Raw genomic sequence first — 22,729 nt, 5'->3', positions numbered from 1 at the left:
AGACATGGGTTTAACCATACTTATGTAGCCTGAACGTCCTTTCTCTGCTGCTGGTTATATAGGGAGTAAAATCCGAAGACGAATTAGCGATGGCACCCTGCATTTTCTTAGGTAATACTTTCAGCAAACGAAAAAAAGTCGAACATTTTTTAGAATATTGCAGTATGCATGACATCATCAGTCTTGTCAACTAACTGGCAGTTTCCAGTGTAGAGATTTCAGCTGTTTTACCATTTCCCCCACCCTTTTTTTCTTCTTAATCCCAATCTTGAAATTAATCACGGTACTTTAGTCCAGTAATACCAAAATATATGGACTGTAATCCCTAATCATATGCCATGGGTGGGTGAGCTCCTCCATTGTCTGTGATCTGCCAGATATATTTTTTTACACAAGTCCATCAGCAGATGAAGTTGACCGAGGAGTTCAATCATAAAACAGCATTCTCTATGTCCATAGATTTGCATCAATTTGTATATCTGCCCTTCACACTCCATGGCGCACCAGCTTCCAGGCATGCAATACCAGCTGTCACATTAAACGCTCAAAGCACCTCACTCTTGGCAATATATAAGACCCCAATAAATATAATAGGAAGTTTTTACTCGTACCATTGTCAAGTTTTATGCCTCTCAACACCAATATATTGCAGTATATGACAAATACAGCACAAATCTGACATGGGTATAAAACTGCAGGACAGTGGATGGAGAGAATCCAGGCCCGGCGTTGCTGTTGACCAGGGTTGAGAAGCAGCTGATGGCTCCAGACACAGGAAGCAATGCTCCTGATGGTGGACAAGCTGCCCAGGTGGTAGGCCAGGGGGTGGCTACTATTAGGGGTCCTGGACCTAGAGTCCACTGGAGAACTTGTGTATGTGCACTGTGAAGACTCTGTGAACCCTGCTTTGCTGTACCTGACCTGTAAATCCTGTAACTACCTATGTAACTGCATGTGGTTGAAAATGAACGTATCTTGGATTTTACTCCGGTCTATGTGATTCTTGTCACATTTATTATTTTTTATTTATATGATGCCACAGTGTATTTGCAGCACTGTGCAGGGCTTGCAAGGCAACTGAACATCAATACACAGGATAACTATATTATAGATGTGTCCTTATGCACCTTTCCTTTTTACGACATACAGTATGTTGCGAGACTCATGATGCTACAGAGACGTTCGGTCACAGGTAACAATTCCCGGACTTTTGTACTTATGTCTGAAAATGGTATCTTATTCGCATCGTAGCTGCCCCTCCAACTCATTCAGAGTGTCCTGGGTACTTGGGACTGGTACTTTATAAAGTTGCGGAATAAGGGGGTCATTCTGACCCGTTCGCTCGCTGCTTTTTATCGCAGCCAAGCGAACGGGTCCCTAGTGCGCCGGTGAATGCCAGATGGCCAAAGGCCATAGCAGGGTTGCGATCGCCTCTGCCTGATTGACAGGCACAGGCGGTCGCTGGGTGGGAGGGGGCGGAACGGCGGCGTTTGGCCGTTTCGTGGGCGCAGTCCAGCCAACGCAGGCGTGGCCGGACCGAACGGGGGCGGGCCGCAGCGGCTGCGTGACGGCACACGCAGCCGCTGCGGGCCGGGGAGCGATGTGTAGCTCCCAGCCAGCACGCTAAAGCTGCGCTGGTCGGGAGCTACTCTTGAAGTGCAAAGGCATCGCCGCTGTGCTGGGCGTCCCCCGCATGTCAGGGAACATGATCGTAGCTGTGCTAAATTTAGCACAGCTACGATCAACTCGGAATGACCCCCTAAGAACAACCATGAGTGGTGCGCGTCACTCAAATCCATGCTCCACCTCTTGCCTTCTTTTTCCAGAAGTGGAAGTCACACACAGTAGCTGCACGCAATACTAGCGGCAGTGGCCAGTGTACTTGTGTATTGTACTATTGTCACATTATCGATGCAAATGAGATATATTTTAGCTACAAAACCATGTGGCGGGATGCAAGGTCCATGGCGTACCAAATGGGGCTATCTGTCGCGATTTGGGGATATAAGTAGGTGGACACATCTGTATAACAATCAAATAAATCAAAGCAGGTTGGGGCCACTGGGGGAAGGAAGGGGAGGGGTACTGTGACTCGTGAGTAGTAGGAGGCGGCAAAGTAATGGGTGAGGGGGAGGAGTAGGAGGTAAATCACCATCCAATGATTCTGTACCCAGCTAATGGGCAGACGCACGGGATCATGGCCGTCAGTGGGGGAAGAAAGCTGCACTGGTGCCAGGGATACCAATAGGAGTAGAGAACAGGGGAAGTGGGCCCTCACCATGAGAGTTTACAGTCTATGACGAAGAGCAGAACCAGAAGCAATAACTGGGAAAGAGGGTAAGTGACCGTTCTCCCAGGTACCAGTCACTTCCGTATCAGACACCGCAATGGCCGAACCTTCTTGCAGGGGTCCTTGGTGAAATCCGCCAGTGCATTAGACTCCTCTGTCCCGGGCTTTGTCCATCTTATGTGATTGCACAGAATCCAGTTATCAAGACACGTTTCCAACCCTAAGACTGTAGCATGATATTGCATGGACCTAATGACAGGAGTGGAAATTGGGGGGTTATAGAGAACACAATCATTTCAATGCTAATAAATGAATGGGTCTCCTACTTAGTTTGTATAGTAGATATATATGGGTGTGGATCATTAGATCGACAGTGTCTAGGTCAAAAATGTTTAGGTCGACTACTATAGGTCGACAGGGGTTCAAGGTCGACATGTGCTAGGTCGACAGGTCAAGAGGTCGACATGAGGTTTTGGGGGGGGGGGGGGGTTGTGTCGTTTTCTTTGTAGAGTGACCGGGAACCCCAGTTAGTGTACTGTGTCCCCTCACATGGCTCGCCATGCTTCGGGCAAGGTGCCTCGCTTCGCTCGGCACAGATTACCGTTCCATTCATAGTCCACGTGGATCGTTAAATATGAAAAAGTTCAAAAAAAGAAAAAAAAAAGTGAAAAACTCATGTCGACCTTTTGACCTGTCGACCTAGCACATGTCAACCTAGAAACCCTGTCGACCTTCCAACCCTGTCGACCTAGTGACTGTCGACCTATAGTGGTCGACCTAGACAGTGTCGATCTTCAGACCGGATCCCGATATATATATATATTATAGATAGATATTAAACTGTGTTTATCAATATTTCATAGTGTTCAAATATTTCTGTGTATTTCCTTGCATGACGCTGTCAGACAGGGTATCCGGACTCCAGGTCGACAACAAAAAGGTCGACGCCAATTGGTCGACGTGGACAAAAGGTCGACAGGAACAAGGTCGACATGGAAAAAGGTCAACATGAGTTTTTCACTATTTTTTTCTTTTTTGGAACCTTTTCATACTTAACGATCCACGTGGACTACGATTGGAACGGTAATCTGTGCCGAGCAAAGCGGAGCGGAGCGAAGTCACCATGCCAGGGGACGCGGTGCACTAATTGGGGTTCCCGGTCACTCTACGAAGAAAACGACACAAACCCCCCCCATAAAAAAACTCATGTCGACCTTTTCCCCATGTCGACCTTCTGTCCATGTCGACCAATTGGCATCGATCTAAGGTGTGTCGACCTTTTTGTTGTCGACCTGGAGTCCCAGACCCGTCAGACAGATGTGTTGTGATTCACTTGACAATGTTGTCTGCTCACAGATATGTTCTGTCTTGGCGCGTTCAAACAACATTCATTATTAATCTGTCCTTGAAGATCACATTATTTGCTCTTGGCGTCCTTTGCTCAGGCTTGGGGACACATGGGGACATCGTCAGTGTCTATTTAGCCCGGCCTTCGGTAAGGTAATGTAGAGAGGCTTCTGTAAGTGCTGTGTGGAAGAGAAGTTACTCATGTAAGCTGGACAGAATAATCTGCGGCGTATGGCGTAAGGTTGCACAGGAAAATGCTATCAAATGGAAAAGAACCTGTTGTTGGAACAATGCTGCAGCACATAATGTCATTCACTAGGTATACAGTCATGTGCCTCCAGGTGTAATTGTGTGATGGTTCTAACATGATGTTACCGAGCAAGTTCTACTTCATGGGTGCACCGTAGGGGGTATTACATGTATCCAGGGTATAGTTACAGTACATGCATGCAGAGATATAGGTTATACCACACTTGCTTACCCTCCAGGACGCCCGGAAGAGTGGGCAAGGCTCCTGGAGCCGTGCCCAGCTGCCCACTTTCCGATGAAGCGGGTGGTACAGGCATTGAATCATATTGAATTGCATCATCGTGGCTCCGCCCCTGCTGGCGGCAATTGTGGCATTGTCTAGTGGGGCGGGGCCACAATGATGGAATTGCATCACCATACCCCCAGCTCTGTTCACTTCTGCGCGTCACGGCCCTATCAGTGCTGACCAGGCTGCAACCTTCTAGAGTTATGGATAATCTGTGTCAGGGACCAAGTCCAAGTCATATGGCCTCTCAATGACCATCATGCCGCACACTGAATTGTATGGGATAAAGAAGCGGAAGGTCTGTCCGCTCACCATTGCCATTTGCTGCATACAAGGTGAATGCCCCCCGTTTGCTCAGGAATTGGACAGTAAATGACTGGAAATGGGGCATGAGGTCTGACGAATTAAGTACACCAAGCAGACATCAGGATGAGGATATGAAGATCACAGTGCTAGAGAATTGTCCGTTCTTGCATTATCACGACTTACATGTAGATCTGCTACCAGCAAACCTACAGGAACTGGAAGATACAGTCCACCACATTTGGGCCAATATTCCCCATGAAACATACAGACAGTCAGCAGAATCTAGGCCTAGAAGATTAGAAACCGTAATAATGGCAGAAAGTGGGCCAACAAAGGGAGTCATTCAGACCCGATCGCAAGCTAGCTTTTTTTGCAGCGGTGCAATCGGGTCTGAACTGCGCAATGAAATTAAATGCTCCGCAATGCGCAGGTGCGCCGGCCTCCTCTGACGGGGATCGCCAGACAGCAACGGATTTAACGAAGAAAGCGATCGAACTGGCGATCGCAAGAAGATTGACAGGAAGATGCCGTTTGTAAGGAGTGTCCGGGAGAACGCAGGCGTGCCCAGCCGTTTTAAGGGAGGGTTCCTGACGTCAGCTCCAGGCCGGATCGTCGCAGCGGCTGAGTAAGTCCTGAGCTGTGCAGAGACGTGCAGCTCTCTGCAGATGCATTCGCACCCCTGCACAGCGATTAACCCTCCCCTGTAGGCGGCGACTACCTGGTCGCAGCAGAGCAAAAAACCCGCCTGCGTGTGAACAGGTCTGAATTAGGCCCAAAGTACTAACCCAGAGGTCATAATAAGTTGTCATTACCCGCATTACACTGGCTTCCCTCCATGCCACTCCAGTCTGCCCCATCTTATCCTACCTATCTTCCCTTCCCCTGCATAGTACAACCCACACTCCTGCCGCCCGACTCTTTAACGTCCCCTGGTAACTACCCAATCACTAAGCTCAATATCCCTTTAGTTCCTATTGTCCTTCAGCACCCACTACCTCTGTAATGTCAGCTTGGACGGGCAGGGCCCTCTGCCCTACGCCTGTCCACTCTCACCCCTCCTCGTTTGTTCCGGGTATATCTTATGCTGCACTGTCTCTGTATACAGCGTTATCAGTCTCTAGGTATGCTCACTGTCTCTGTATACAGCGTTATCAGCCTCTAGGTATGCTGCACTGTCTCTGTATACAGCGTTATCAGTCTCTAGGTATGCTGCACTGTCTCTGTATACAGCGTTATCAGTCTCTAGGTATGCTGCACTGTCTCTGTATACAGCGTTATCAGTCTCTAGGTATGCTGCACTGTCTCTGTATACAGCATTATCAGTCTCTAGGTATGCTGCACTGTCTCTGTATACAGCGTTATCAGTCTCTAGGTATGCTGCACTGTCTCTGTATACAGCGTTATCAGTCTCTAGGTATGCTCACTGTCTCTGTATACAGCGTTATCAGTCTCTAGGTATGCTGCACTGTCTCTGTATACAGCGTTATCAGTCTCTAGGTATGCTCACTGTCTCTGTATACAGCGTTATCAGTCTCTAGGTATGCTCACTGTCTCTGTATACAGCGTTATCAGTCTCTAGGTATGCTCACTGTCTCTGTATACAGCGTTATCAGTCTCTAGGTATGCTGCACTGTCTCTGTATACAGCGTTAACAGTCTCTAGGTATGCTCACTGTCTCTGTATACAGCGTTATCAGTCTCTAGGTATGCTCACTGTCTCTGTATACAGCATTATCAGTCTCTAGGTATGCTCACTGTCTCTGTATACAGCGTTATCAGTCTCTAGGTATGCTGCACTGTCTTTGTATACAGCGTTATCCGTCTCTAGGTATGCTGCGCTGTCTCTGTATACACCGTTATCAGTCTCTAGGTATGCTGCACTGTCTCTGTATACAGCGTTATCAGTCTCTAGGTATGCTGCACTGTCTCTGTATACAGCGTTATCAGTCTCTAGGTATGCTGCACTGTCTCTGTATACAGCGTTATCAGTCTCTAGGTATGCTGCACTGTCTCTGTATACAGCGTTATCAGTCTCTAGGTATGCTGCACTGTCTCTGTATACAGCGTTATCAGTCTCTAGGTATGCGGCACTGTCTCTGTATACAGCATTATCAGTCTCTAGGTATGCTGCACTGTCTCTGTATACAGCGTTATCAGTCTCTAGGTATGCTCACTGTCTCTGTATACAGCGTTATCAGTCTCTAGGTATGCTCACTGTCTCTGTATACAGCGTTATCAGTCTATAGGTATGCTCACTGTCTCTGTATACAGCGTTATCAGTCTCTAGGTATGCTCACTGTCTCTGTATACAGCGTTATCAGTCTCTAGGTATGCTGCACTGTCTCTGTATACAGCGTTATCAGTCTCTAGGTATGCTCACTGTCTCTGTATACAGCGTTATCAGTCTCTAGGTATGCTCACTGTCTCTGTATACAGCGTTATCAGTCTCTAGGTATGCTGCACTGTCTCTGTATACAGCGTTATCAGTCTCTAGGTATGCTGCACTGTCTCTGTATACAGCGTTATCCGTCTCTAGGTATGCTGCACTGTCTCTGTATACAGCGTTATCAGTCTCTAGGTATGCTGCACTGTCTCTGTATACAGCGTTATCAGTCTCTAGGTATGCTGCACTGTCTCTGTATACAGCATTATCAGTCTCTAGGTATGCTCACTGTCTCTGTATACAGCGTTATCAGTCTCTAGGTATGCTGCACTGTCTCTGTATACAGCGTTATCAGTCTATAGGTATGCTCACTGTCTCTGTATACAGCGTTATCAGTCTCTAGGTATGCTCACTGTCTCTGTATACAGCGTTAACAGTCTCTAGGTATGCTCACTGTCTCTGTATACAGCGTTATCAGTCTCTAGGTATGCTCGCTGTCTCTGTATACAGCGTTATCAGTCTCTAGGTATGCTGCACTGTCTCTGTATACAGCGTTATCAGTCTCTAGGTATGCTCACTGTCTCTGTATACAGCGTTATCAGTCTCTAGGTATGCTCGCTGTCTCTGTATACAGCGTTATCAGTCTCTAGGTATGCTGCACTGTCTCTGTATACAGCATTATCAGTCTCTAGGTATGCTCGCTGTCTCTGTATACAGCGTTATCAGTCTCTAGGTATGCTGCACTGTCTCTGTATACAGCATTATCAGTCTCTAGGTATGCTCACTATCTCATGGATGTCATTTTATCCATAATTTGTTGTGTAGCCCATTAACTTGCAGCTGTTTGTTCTCGAACCTCTATTTCGTGTCTTTATTTTTCCATTTCGTTAATGTGTACCGTCACCCTCCTATGGTGGTCATTCCGAGTTGTTAGCTCGCTAGCAGTTTTTAGCCGCCGTGCAAACGCTATGACGCCTCCCACTGGGAGTGTATTTTAGCTTAGCAGAAGTGCGAACAAAAGGATCGCAGAGCGGCTACAAAATAATTTTTGTGTAGTTTCAGAGTAGCTCCAGACATACTCAGCGCTTGCGATCACTTCAGACTATTCAGTTCCTGTTTTGACGTCACGAACACGCCCTGCGTTCGCCCAGCCACGCCTGCGTTTTTCCTGACACGCCTGCGTTTTTTCGAACACTCCCTGAAAACGGTCAGTTGACACCCAGAAACGCCCTCTTCCTGTCAATCACTCTGCGGCCAGCAGTGCGACTGAAAAGCTTCGCTAGACCTTGTGTGAAACTACATCGTTCGTTGCAATAGTACAATGCGCGTACGCATTGCGCCGCATGCGCAGAAGTGCCGTTTTTTTACCTGATCACTGTGCAGCAAACGAAAGCAGCTAGCGAACAACTCGGAATGACCACCTATGTGCGGTGCTGCGGACACTTTGTGGCACCGTGGTTTATTATACAGTATGTGTTTCTTTGGTGTTGTTCTGTTACTAATAGCTCATGTTATGTATTAGTGTCCATGGTCTGCACACGGGAAGCAGAGTGGTGGGTAATGAGAACCCGCTAATCACACGTTGCAGATGTATTATCATTATGATGTTTACAGCAACTTAAGTGCTGTCACCCTAATGACGAGCAGATGAGTCTTCTTCCCCACATCATCCCTCTTGTGCGGAAAGTGCCAAGTACAAGACGCGGATAAAGTGACATTGCTGGAAAATGAGATAGGAGGGTATGGATTATCATATAGCGTATAAAAGTAACACAAAGGCATTCCTCGGTCTGAGATGTGTTGCATTCAAATTACGGTCTGGTATTTCCAAGTACACATTTTTAGATCACGTCATCATTACAATACACAAGGGGAGTTGTATTAAGTCTTGGTGAAAGATACCGTGGAGTAATTGTGCAAAGCAACCAATAAGCTGATAACTTTCATTTCAAAGACTGTGCTAGAAAACTGATAGCCGCAAGCTGATTGGTTGTATCTCTCTCCAATGCTAGAAACATCTCCTCCAAAGCTGCCAAGTCTTCTGGAGTACTGTAAGCTGCACCCATCACCTGCTCCGAACAGCGGCATAAGTTACGTGAGCTGAACCCAGCAGCCAATTATTTCATACATAGGTCACATGCACATAATTGGTTCAGCCGCTACAAAACATCACTGGGTATAGACGACGGATGACCTCATATGAATACTGTTACCTCGGCAGGACAACCCATGTGGCAACTGACAGTAGCTTACACGGAGAGTAGCAACGTGGCACAGTGGTTAGCATTACTGTATCAGACCCACTGGGGCCATGACATGAATTCGTGACCAAGGCAATACCTGTGTGGAGTGTGATTCCGTGGGTTCCTCTAGGCCATGCCTGGCTATCCTGTGACCCTAAAGCTGTTGTGAAACCACAAGTCCCAGCATGCTCTGCCATAGTGTTGCTATCAGGGAATGCTACAGTGTCAGGGCATGCTGGGACGTGTAGTTTCACAACAGCTACAGAGCCACAGGTTGGCTGGGCCTGCTCTAGGTGCTCCGGTTTCCTGCCGCAGTCCAGAAACATATTGACAGGTGCTGGCGCTATTTGTATATAAATGATACTATAATAATATTAGGGAATCACATTATAAAGCACACTCTTTCTTACACTTGTGCGACAATTTGGTCATTAGAGGCCACTGACCTTCCGTCCGCTGATATTAGAAGTCACCTTGTTGCAGCAATCAGTCACTACTGTATAAAAGCTCTTACCTGAATGAGTACACGGTAATACAACCGATAACATTCACAAATGCGTCTATAAATGTGATAAAAGCTGCACCGTGTGCATTTATTGTCCAGCATGTTACTGTCTATGTGTGTATATAAATATATAAATGTTTCAGGCGGATTGCGTTCGCATTTCCTGAAGGCCCCACTGGCTAAGCCCATTACTGCTAAATATAACCCAGTAAAGGTCACATCACAAAGTGCAGAAGCCCCGTACAGATGCTGTCTGTGCGGCCATAGGCCTTTTCTATTTATGGTAGCGGGACTCATTCTTCACCGTGCAGTCTGTGAGACAGCGGCTGTCTAGGTGCATTTACACTAATGCAACGAACACATCAGCACACGCAGAAGTGACAAGCAATGAAGACGGGCCTGACGTCTCACGCTCCGGCTTAATATACGACTAAAATGAGGCCCAAGTGAGTTTTAAAAAACAAAAATAAAACACAAACAAATAAAACATCCAAAAACAAACAAAAAAAGTTGCAATGACTCAATGGGTTTTCTTCACGCGGATGAGAGATGGACTCGACCACGCTTTCATCCGTGCACAATTCAAGTCTGACCATAAAACCTACAAAATATAGGTCACCTGATTTAACGGGACAGTTGAAAACCCGCAATATGGGGATGCACTTGTGGAAGTGCTACGTGTATTGAGGAATGGATAAATGGAGATTTCTTTTAGTAGCATGTATGGTTTTGACGCATATTGTGCTAAACGTCTATCGCAGCGCCAGTATAAACACAACAATACAATGATAAAGGTAACACGTATGAGAAAAGTGTGTATTAGTGTTTGTACAGTCTGACAATATATATATATACATACACATGGCTTCCCTATAGAACGATTTTCCAGAGCACAATGAACATCTATCTGTGACGTTAACAGTTCATAAGACCTGTTGCTCTTATATGGACGGCCGTTAACCATTGTGCTGGAGTAGATGAGTCTATATGTTGTATACTGTGTCTCAGTCATCAATGATAGGCGGTGGCGCCAGGTGCAGCTGGAAGTTCTCATTCTGGAATACGCTGCTGGAGGCGACCCCCCCATACGGAGAGTGGTAGGCGGATGGTTTCTCGGGGCTCTGAGAGCGGCACAGCTCCGTCAGTAGAGCCAGCTGCAACACAACCAGAATAAAGAAAATATAAAAGGTGTGCAATATATAAGAGAAAGTATTGGGCACATCAGCTATGCGCTGGACAGTGACCAGCTCCTATATGAATTACCTACATATACAAATTGGCAAGTAACGGAACGCTTGTTTCCTGTAACTCACCGTGGACAGAATTCTGACCGATATCAATAGAGGATCAGTTAAAAACAGAGAAACGCTACTTCTATCTATTCCGAATTCTGCAGCAAGACAGAGTGACTATTGTGCTGGCTGGATATGATTCTGTATTTAATAGTAATAATATATAGATTTATTAGGGAAATATATCGGCGCTACTATTCTAACTTTCCTGTTATGTGAAATGTTTCTGTTGTATCATGTACCGTAGGCATTTGCATACCTTTAAAATATTGGAGGTCATTCCGAGTTGTTCGCTCGCAAGGCGATTTTAGCAGAGTTGCTCAGGCTAAGCCGCCGCCTACTGGGAGTGAATCTTAGCATCTTAAAACTGCAAACGAAGTAATCGCAATATTGCGATTACACACCTCGTAGCAGTTTCTGAGTAGCTTCAGACTTACTCGGCATCTGCGATCAGTTCAGTGCTTGTCGTTCCTGGTTTGACGTCACAAACACACCCAGCGTTCGCCCAGACACTCCTCCGTTTCTCCGGCCACTCCTGCGTTTTTTCCGGAAACGGTAGCGTTTCTTCCCACACGCCCATAAAACGGCCCGTTTCCGCCCAGTAACACCCATTTCCTGTCAATCACATTACGATCGCCAGACCGTTGAAAAAGCCGTGAGTAAAATTACTAAGTGCATAGCAAATTTACTTGGCGCAGTCGCAGTGCGGACATTGCGCATGCGCATTAAGCGGAAAATCGCTGCGATGCGAAGATTTTTACCGAGCGAACAACTCGGAATGAGGGCCATTATTTTTGGAAGCACTCTTTAATACTGCAGATATAGGGGGAGACTCAATTGTTTGAAAAGTCAGTTGGGTGTCTGTTTTTTCCTATCTAATAGACAGGAAAAAACAGACACCCAACTGACTTTTCAAACCTTTGAATTCCTCCCATACAGCATTGGAGTATTGGAGGATTTGCCCTTGGTTACTGTGAAGGTCAGTCTGTCCCACCATCTGTTTTCCAGTTGCTTATAACAATATGTAAGTATTCTTTAGTGCTTTCCTGTCTATATAGAAGTGTAATAACATCTGCGGTATGTGTTCGCACGCCGTGTGCTACTGTTAACCGTTTCTGGTTTGGCAGTAAATAAATTAGAACTGTATGAAAATATCTCGCCGCAATCCCTGGCTGCTCTGACATTACTGTGGCCCGGCGGGCTAAGGATTCATTTACTGCCTCGCCGGTCCAGGCTCTGCCAATACGCAGATACGGGGGCCTGCTAGGAACGGAAAACCAGGATAAGGACTGTCAGATCCATTCCATTTGACTAAAAAAATAAATTAAAAACCCCAAAACACATAAAACATTTATATGATTCTTTAAACAAAGAAAAATGCTTCATTCATAAAGCAAAGCAAGTATATGTATAAAATATAACATCAAAATGGGCGGATATCGTGAATAATGGCCGATGGTCATTATCGTGGTATCCAATTAAGAGTCTGAAATTGTACCTAGATTGTACGAAAACACATGGATAAAGGGGGGTACACACGGAGAGATCCGTGCTTAAAATCTAAGCAATCTTGCTAGATTGCTTAGATTTTAAGCACGGATCTGCCGTGTGTATGCCCCCCAGCGATAGCGATGCGCGGCCCTGCGCATCGCTATCGCCGGTGCTAGATTGAGCCTGCATGCAGGCTCAATCTAGCGGGTCGCTCACTTCACCGTTGTGTGAAGTGAGCGGCTCCCCGTCGGCTTTCCCCCTCGCTCAGCACATTGCGCTGTGCTGAGCGGGGAGAGAGATGTGTGCTGAGCGGTCTGTGTTAAGATCGCTCAGCACACATCTCTCCCGTGAGTACCCCCCTTTAGTTGTACAAATAGATAGATAGTCACAAACAACTATCAATAATCATCTGGTAAAAAACAATGGACCAATGACTAATTGGCGAATAATACCCTTTTCTCACTGAAGCCCCAGCTCCAACCCATGTTCGGCCCAGGGCTCCAGATAAAGGGGCAGATGTATTAACCTGGAGAAGGCATAAGGAAGTGATAAAGCAGTGATAAGTGCAAGGTGATAACGCACCAGCCAATCAGCTCCTGTCAATTTACATATTGGAGCTGATTGGCCGGTGCGTTATCACCTTGCACTTATCACTGGTATATCACTTCCTTATGCCTTCTCCAGGATAATACATCTGCCCCATACCCAGGATAATACATCTGCCCCATACTTACCCCTTTCACACCGCCGCCGGGACCCAGGTCATCGCCACTCACACAGGACACTTGGAAACGACGTAATCTCCAAGCGTCCTGAGCCAGCCAATCGGCAGCCATTAGGCATGATGCACGTCATCAATGACCTATGTCTGCCTTTCACACTGCAGCCGACCCGGGAATAAGCCAGGTCACACACAGGATGTAAGACCCGGGTCAACCCTTTAACAACAAGCCTGGAACTAGGTTGTGCTGGCTTGCCCCGGCAATAACCCGGATTCTCGGCTCTGTGTGAAAGGGGTAATATAAGTCTGTAACCCGCAGAAATACTGCATGAAATGAAAACATTCTGGACAGAAGACGCACAAACAAAAAGCCAAGATGCAGTGGAAGAAATTTTTTTTTTTTTACAGAGATAGTACAAAAAAAACCAAGGAAATTGGGGAATTGTTTATTGCAGCTGCAGCCATGACACTGGTGCAGGCCCAGAGCGGCCGGAGCTGAGGAAACAGATAAGAGAGCTGTTACTGTACCCGGGAGGTTGCTTTGTAATGACGGCAGAGCTCCATGAATGCCTGCAGCTGGTGCGGATCAAGGACAGAATCGGAGCTTGGCTGGAAAATAAGAAACAAATGCAAAATATTAGCTCACAGGCAGCTGATGCTGTGGTGCACGGACAAGGGGGAGACCGAAGCAACGGCTCAGGTTTAGACAATGCTGTGGACCCTTCTTGGAGCTGATTCAATTACATGGCTGGTGCCCCTGAAACTACCATGGAGGTGCCACCAGAACTGAGCGTCTTACTGCAATTGCTGTTCTGTCTGCAAGCTCCTGGTGCGTAATACGGTCAGTCACGTAGTCATGGGAGAGACCAGGCAACCGTCTTTACTATACAGTGCCATAATAACAGAAGAAGGCTTCCTCCTGTCCTCTCACACAGGCAGGTGAAGGAGTGGTGCTGGCGGGATTTCACGTATTTTGGGGTTTGTCACTCTTCTAGAACAGTGGTTCTCAAACTCGGTCCTCTCGTCTTCCAGGTCCCCTAGCAGGAGCACAAGGTGCACTCATTACTCACTGACACATTTTAAAATATCCACAGGTGGAGCTACTTATTATACTTGGAAACCTGGAAAACATGAACTGTTTGAGAACCACGGTTCTAGAACAAGATACATGTCGCTATATGCTGTACTGCATTTGTACAATTATAAGGGGCTGGTTTAATTTGAAGCAATGTGCAGCTGTACATATATTTGCCAATTATGGCAGGTTGAACACTACATGTTTTCCTGCTCACCTCTATCGACGCTGCATGGCCGCCATCTGCCGCTCTGGTTGCAGCATCACAGTTTATTGGTACAATGTAAAACCCCTGCCAAAACCCTTCCCTTGCGTATCTCATACTACAGATTAGCACTAGTGTTAATCCACACCATCAGTGAGGCACTGAGATTATCGCATTCAGCGCTTCCATGTAGCGGAAAGGGTGCCGCACCATCTTGCTGTTTGATGTCGCTATTCTTGTTTGCAGTCAGTGAGCTCTAACCATGACCAATCCCCACCACATGCACGGCAAGCTTCAATCCTTAATCTTCCATCTTTTCAAATCTATCAATAGAGTAAGAATCATAAATGATGAGGGGCACTTTAAATGCTAGAGCTCTATCAGTTGGAAAAGCTCGGCGTTCCTAAGGACTCAATAGTCCTGAAGCGAAGGGAGGAATGTTCTACTGTAACGCATGAACACTGACACTCTGAAAATATTACATGAAGGGTCTTTAATGAGCAATTACTCATCCAATCCAAAAAGCACCAGGATGGTGGCAGCCTGCTAAGGACTACCTTTACCCAATATACAGTAGTAAATCAGGGGCGCTGGCCACAGTCCATTCCTATTTTACATATATGTACTGCAATGGTCTGTCTCCATTTCACTACACGTGTTAAAACAGTTATTCCCTTTTCTTAAAACCTCAGCAGTTGGTCTGAATGATGTGCATGTGGCTGGGAACATCCAGTAACCAATGGGATTAATAGGGCAATTTGCAACTCAAGGGTCAAACTCATAATCAGGATCCAATGCATTCAAATGTCTTATCTGGTCATAATCCCCTCTGATACGTAAGTATTGTGTCCCCTCAGGGCAACAGCCAGGATCAGATGTGCAAAGGCAGCAGGAAAACAGGCAGAACAAGGTGATCCTGAACACCAAGAGTCATCTCCTCCAAGTAAGGTCAATGAGTAGGAAACCTTTCCTGGAAAAGCAGTCAGTTACCTGGAGAGTCACCATGTGTGAACCCAAAGAGGGGGGTCCTGTTCATTGGTGGTTCTCTCCAAAAGTTTCCACTGGACGAAAGCAGTGGTCAATGGGGGCACAAGTGGTGTACAGGATCTCAGTAGCCAGTGTGGACCTAGCAAAAGTTGGAAGCACCAAGGGCTGATTACTGCCAAGCCCCTACCGGACCTGTGTGAGGGATCAAAGTGTGACAAACTCAAGTGAATCAAAGTCACCCATATAGCAACGTGGATGACAGAGTGTATTTTGTTAGATCACAGCAGAAGGATCTGTTTAGGTACCCGGGATATTCATTGAGCGTGTGTTCCCACCATCACTTTGGGGTACCCTGGGCCCAACTTCTTTAGTTCTCCATTGGTGTCCACTGTTATTGGGATACTGCTCAGTGAAAGCTGAGGGGACATTAGTTGAATAGAATCCCCGAACATCCGCCGGCCCCCCTGCCAGCCCCTGACTTTGGGACTTCTAAGTAAAGGTCTGAACAAGACATCCCTCCTACCGCCAATAATGGTGCTTATGCAGCAAGTTTTCCTGGCTGTATGGTTTATCCTTTAATATTATCTGCAATGATCATCCCAAGTCCTGCTCCTCCAGTTTCAGCTACACCACGGATCCAATGACCTGCTGTAAGATATTTCCGAGCAATCAATAGACTAAGTATGTCGTTCTGGACGGAAAACCGGGCACTCAAGGCAAAGGAACTGACTCCAAGACAATGCCTAAGAGAATTGTGAGAAATCCAGGCCATTTCAGTCGAGAGCATCATTTTATTTTGAGCTCATGTTAACTGCTGTCAAAGCAAGATAAAGTGCTGTGTATGTACATTCATATTATTGCAACATTAGGAAGTCTTCCAGGCTTGAGCCTTCTCCTTTTATCCACCGCCTGCTAGTAATAGGAGTCTCTCCCGACCCCCCTTCCCAGCACTGTGAAAATGCAGCGTGTAATTACTTCTTCTGAACTATTTTCCACTATCAACCTGAGCCCCTTCTCTTCCTTCTGTCGTCATGGCAACTTATCAACTCCCCCTTCTCCTCATTCTAAAGTCCAGTTTTACGCTCTGCGGACTCCTCCAGGCAGAGGGAGCTGCGATGGGCAGGTTAATTCGTCAGCGTTGAAATGATCAACTGTGACAACAACGCTCAGCAGAGTTCTCAGCTACGGCGTGAAGTTTCAGAAGAGCAGGACTGAACTCCGCCTCCTGCGGCACTACGGATGCGCGCTACAACTCCCATTATTCTTCCCGTCGGCACACCCCGGCCATTATGCCCATCTTTCCCACTTGAAAGTCAGACTTTTTTAAACATTTTGGGGGTTGATTCAATTTGGGGCTCTGGCGGCGAGGTGCTGCTGCGGGATCAGCACATCGCGTCTGTGTGCATTGTCGCTTTTTCCGGGGACACTGTAAAGGTGTGCCGGATAATCAGGGATGTAATAGGTGCATACAGTCAGCGGGTGTACATTACAGCGATGTACGGCGGTACAGCGCCTCTACCTGACCTGACCGCTTTGCGTTTATTGTCACATCAGAAATTAGGACGCCTATATGTTAGATGATTTTACAAAATCATTGTAAAATAATGTCCTCCAAAAAATTCACATATCCATAAGTCCCTTTAAATAAGTTCTTTTTTTTTTTCTGGGTAAATTAATGTCTCCACTGAAGTAGATTTCTTTTCAATGGGTGCTCCAATGGTTTATCCCCCCGCTTTCCTTGCCTTTGATGGCTAAAGCGTAGCTTAGTGGTGAACATTGACCATCGATGTTTTGCAAACATCAATGGCAGATTGGTGGCGGTGTTTTATAGTGATGTGGTAATGGTCTTTTTTTCACCCGATGGATAGTGTGTATTTTCAGACCCTAAAACTGTGGCATTACCTTGCCTCCCCCAGTGTCCTTACTGTAGTGTTTACACCTACCTCTCTGTGTCCATAGGTGTACATTATGCACTATGGCAACAAGCCCCCTCACCCCAATATCAACAGATCTCTCAGTGGTATTTAAATGGAAACAGATTCCCTCCCCCCAACCTCAGCAGCATTACCCCTCTCCTTGCACTTTTGGAATGGGCGCATGTTCTCCAGAATGCCGATTGTACAGAATTCTGGGGGGCAAAAATCAGCGTTTTTGGTGTCGGCAGTTAGAGACTGCTACATCACTGCTGGAAACCAGGCCGGCAACAGGAAATCAGCTCTGTACTTGTGCAAAACTGATTACAGGGAACCTGTTATGCACACCAGTGCCTGCAGGAAAGTACTGGTGTCAGAACTGTTATGCACTCCAGTGTCTGCAGGAATGTACTGGTGTTTGAACTGTTATGCAAAACAAATGGACTCACAGACAAACTGGGGAATATGACATAACGTACACAGAAGGTGATAGGGTAACAAAATACACACAAAGTGAACAGAGAAGCCCAGAGGCTAAGGAACTGGGTATCTCCCTTGTATTAGAACTGCTCAGATGGAAATAGCAAGATGTTGTGTTTTAATACGTAGAGAACCCGAAATGCTGTTGCTAAGGGCAACAGCAAAACCCTAAAGGGTTACCAACGGGTGTGGCAGTAAACTCCTTGGTCAGAGATGGAATGATAGACACAAGGAGAGACTCCACAATCCTGATTCTCACTTGCAGTGCACAGGTTTTAGCTTACTGCCACTAAACTGACCCCTGACACCTAGCACAGTGAGACAGGATTAGACAGGCAAGTCTTAGAATACAGCCGCAAACTTGCTAAGTTCACAGAGTAGTAACAGAACCCCAGCAAGCTAAACGACTGACTCCAGTCTTACTGCTAGGTCTGGATTGGCAGAGTGTAATACCAAATCCCCAGGCCTATTTGCAGTAAGCAACAAAAAAATACAAAGCTACACAGTACTGGCTAACTTTCATGAACTGACTAACCAACAAAGATTCAGCAGCATCTGCTTACCCTGAAAAGAGGCCTTATAAAGCAGGTGCTGTCCACGCCCCACTCAGACCTCACAGACTGTGAGCACAAAAACCAGCACCGGATCCCCTGCTGTGCACAGAGCCTATAACCACTGTACAGCAAAAGACCCGAACCGGAGTATCAGCTGCGCTCAGGTTACTCCACTAGCACTTGTCTCCCGGTTGCCATGACGACGTGGCAGCACAGGGCAGGAGACCCTAACAGAACCACGATGAAGGACGTGGGTGTATGGATGTGATGTACCCATGACAGCCCATCTGGCGATAGCCCCATCCTACACTATGTGACCGTGCCGGTTAAGTGGATAGATTGGTGTCTCTTCAACAGTAACTACTAAGACCGTTCAGGCCGTCTGAAAGGTATTTTCTCCTCCAACCTATGTGAATTTCCAGCATTTCTATGTCGCCATTGTTCTTTGTTACAATGGAATCTAAAGAATATTCTGTCCTCCTTTTTACTGACTGTGTGATCTCTTACTTATGGGCTTTCCGGCCTATTGTTCGTATAGCATCATTTGGGGGGGGGGGGGGGTCTGATGGAAAAAGGCAGCCGGCACTCCCCAGGTTTATACTAGATTTGGCTTTCATACTCTGGATAAATACATATATAGACGCTTATTTTGTTTGTTTCCTAGATGATTTCACTGATTATGTTATTTCCCGTTTCTAGAACTAATTCTAAAAAATAAAAATAAGCCCCCCCCAAACAGGCGCAATTATGCAAAGCGTACCCTTCCGTTGCATAACCTAGTCCTGAGGCTGCTCCTCCATCCCCCTGCCACATGACTTGACCATCTCTGCTTTGCGTACATCCTGCCATCAGGCTACCTCCTGCTTGCTTGCATCTCATGTCATCTGTCTGTCGCCCCTTCCCACTAGACTGTTAGCTCTTCAGAGCAGGGCCCTCTTTCCTCTTGTTGTCAAAGCCCTCTTCTCGACACATATCACTCGCACCTCTCTCCTACTCAGCGACCATCTTTACCCGCTTTCTCTCCTACTGGTAAAGGCTCATCTCCATCTATGGCCGCCAGCCCCAAGTAGTACGATGATTACTCCCTCACTACTTACATCTTAGCTGTATTATGTCCTGAGAATTGTGCTGCTCCTTGTTACTTGTACTCTGTTTCTGTTATTTATTTACTGTAATGCTAAGTTTTGTCTCCCTGTACTGTCCTTTGTACGGCGCTGCAAAACACTTGTAGCGCCTTTTTAAATAAAATGTAATAATAATAATAATAATAATAAAAAAAAAATGCAATGGTTCCCAGCCATCACATACATTCGATGACATAACCATCGATGGTTTTACCGCAGGCATTTATTGAGCTGAAGCCCCACTTCGGAGACCGCAGCTGCACAGAACCTCGGATAGGCATCGGATAGGCTGTCAACCACTAAATACCCGCAATACGGGCACTTTCATCTTATGGGCAGCATCGATGAGTGATAAACATCGGCTACCGATGTCCATCCCTAATCTGCAGCTGCTGTAACCTACTTATTGCCTATCTCACCCTCTGTTTTTTTACCCTCATCCTTAGTATGTGGACTTGCCCCTGCCCACGCCGGCTAAAACACGTGTTTGATTTCTGTCAGCACGAGCTCCGACGATGCACGGAACATTCCATACACAATAGTGAACTCCACCCGTGTGCGTATACCTGATCTGGCGCATGTGCAGATTTCTTAAATTGGCGCAAGCACTGTATGCTGAACCTGTGGGATCCATGTGCACTGCCACTTACCTCCCACTCAGAATCAGGCCCCCATTGGTCATCTGCCGCCCGTATCTAGCACCCTCTGATAATGACCGGTCTGGTAATAAGCCAGCTGCTATCATTCACTCTCCACCCCTCGTTCTTTTCTGTTCCACTGATTACCAGGATAGTCTATTTAATCACTTTATATCAAAGATGTGTCGAAAACTTTCCTTCAGTTGCAAAATGACATCTTTTAATGAGCCCCTTAGGGCATCAGTGGAACGACTTCTGTATGTAACGCACTGAAAGCTCTTGCCAGGGAGAGAACAGATGTAAATACAAAAGGTGTTAAATAGATGAATGCTAAAACGCTGCATATTTTGAATAGATTTTTGTGTAAATGCCACTGCAGACTGTGAATATATTAGAGCCCCGCGTTTTGTGTGTGTGTGTGTGTGTGTGTACAGATACACTTTGCAATCACATCTACCCTTTAAATATTTTCTCTTTAATATAATATTTATAAAGTGCATATTTTGCATGGAGATATGAATAAGGAATGAGATCTGTTTATCAGTCTGGGGGCCCGGAACATCTGCCGGCTTTTTCCTTCAAGGGTTTCTGCAGTGAGGGCAATTTCTGATGAGACAACGCTGTAAACAAGAGTGAGGAAAGGCCGTCTCAGCAGTTCTGTAATTATCCCGTCTCAGGTGAGAATCTGCTGCGTTCTTACAGCAGGACGGAGCGGCTGATGGAATCACTCACTGTGCAAGGGGATAGGATCTCACATCTGCGGCACTGGCCTGTAGGCTGGCGGAACGCTAAGATGACTGGATGCATCACAATTTACACTTCAAATGATTCTCCTAAGGACCATTTATCTGGATAGTGGGCCTAATTCGGAAATACATACCTGCCACGCTATATATATCTTTTGCTTTGCCCCTACTTATAATCAGCCCCTAAGATGGTATTCTGGGCCTAATTCAGACCTGATCGTAGCAGCAAATTTGTTAGCAGTTGGGCAAAACCATGGCCCTCATTCAGAGTTGATCGATCGCATCGCAGTGAAATTTCGCTTAGTGCGCATGCGCAATAGTCGCACTGCGACTGCGCCAAGTAACTTTGCTATGAAGATTGGATTTTTACTCACGGCATTTTCTTCGCTCCGGCGATCGTAGTGTGATTGACAGGAAATGGGTGTTACTGGGCGGAAACACGGCGTTTTAGGGGCGTGTGGATGAAAACGCTACCGTTTCCGGAAAAAACGCAGGAGTGGCCGGAGAAACGGGGGAGTGTCTGAGCGAACGCTGGGTGTGTTTCTGACGTCAATCCAGGAACGACAAGCACTGAACTGATCGCACAGGCAGAGTAAGTGTGGAGCTACTCTAAAACTGCTAAGTAGTTTGTGATCGCAATAATGCGAATACATCGGTCGCAATTTTAGGATGCTAAGATACACTCCCAGTAGGCGTAGGCTTAGCGTGTGTAACTCTGCTAAATTCGCCTTGCGACCGATCAACTCGGAATGAGGGCCCATGTGCACTGCAGGGGGGACAGATATAACATGTGCAGAGAGAGTTAGATTTGGGTGGGGTGTGTTCAATCTGAAATCCGAATTGCAGTGTAAAAATAAAGCAGCCAGTATTTACCCTGCACAGAAACAAAATAACCCAAATCTAACTCTCTGCACGTTATATCTGCCCCACCTGCAGTGCACATGGTTTTGCCCAACTGCTAACAAATTTGCTGCTACGATCAGGTCTGAATTAGGCCCAGAATACCATCTTAGGGGCTGATTATAAGTAGGGGCAAAGCAAAAGATATATATAGCGTGGCAGGTATGTATTTCCGATATGTCTGTGAATGATGTCATTTACAGACCTATCATGTTGACTGTGCAGCATAGCTGATGGCTGATATATCTAAAGATATATCCTAGCGCATCTGGCTGTGTATACGGGCTATCTTCCAACCGACCGTAGGTACACTTGCTGCGGGGGCCGACGTCACCGTCGGGCAGACATTTGCAGCGGGATGAGACGACCGGCTCATTAAAGCGGCCAATCGGTAAGTGTGTATAACTGACCTGTATAGGCTGCTCGGTCAGTGCTACGGTGGATCCACCAACAAATCTGTCCGGTGTGTACCTAGCCTTACTCTCTCTCTGCGCACGTTACATCTGCCCCACATGCAGTGCAGAATGGTTCTTTTTGCAGCCAACGGAGAGTCAGCCCCACAGTGCCTGGTACAGTATGTGTGCACTAAAGGCACTGGAGCCTCAGCGGGTGCTGAAATGACAGCAATGTAATTGCATTTACAGATGGAGAGGTAGTGTTCTCCCCATAAGAAGAGACTGGCAGTGCGGGCGGGGGGGCAATTTTCATTTAACCAATGCACGAATGGGCAGATGAAGAAGAGCAAGCTATGGACACTGAATAGCTGAACAAGGGATGAGAACAATTAAAGAGGGGCAATGCATGAATATCTAACATACTATCATAAAGATTGTGCAGCGTTCTTGCTGTAGGTGGATGTGTGGGTGCGTATATGCTGTGGTGCTTATAAGGTGACTGAGTTTATGCATGTGTGGAAATGCTGAACCTGACCTGGTAACGGATGTCTTACGGAAATAAAAATAATGTATGAAAGATGCGGCTCTGCCACACACAAA

General features: G+C 46.4%; 1 protein-coding gene across 3 annotated transcripts in view; it reads right to left on the bottom strand.

Moving 5' to 3' along the window:
* Positions 1-10,397: 10,397 nt before the first annotated feature.
* Positions 10,398-22,729, bottom strand: part of VPS8 (VPS8 subunit of CORVET complex) — a 233,405-nt gene continuing 221,073 nt past the window's right edge. For all 3 annotated transcript variants that reach the window (XM_063932991.1, XM_063932993.1, XM_063932992.1), the window contains 2 exons: positions 13,641-13,721; positions 10,398-10,762 (listed from right to left, as the gene is read on the bottom strand). In XM_063932991.1, coding sequence (XP_063789061.1) covers positions 10,613-10,762; positions 13,641-13,721 — 231 coding nt within the window. In that variant the 3' untranslated portion in view covers positions 10,398-10,612. The remainder of the gene's footprint in view (positions 10,763-13,640; positions 13,722-22,729) is intronic.

The sequence above is a fragment of the Pseudophryne corroboree genome, chromosome 7, assembly GCF_028390025.1.
Source record: "Pseudophryne corroboree isolate aPseCor3 chromosome 7, aPseCor3.hap2, whole genome shotgun sequence".
Classification (NCBI taxonomy): domain Eukaryota; kingdom Metazoa; phylum Chordata; class Amphibia; order Anura; family Myobatrachidae; genus Pseudophryne; species Pseudophryne corroboree.
Note: the sequence above shows the minus strand (reverse complement) of the source record. Positions and strands in the feature narration are given on the sequence as shown.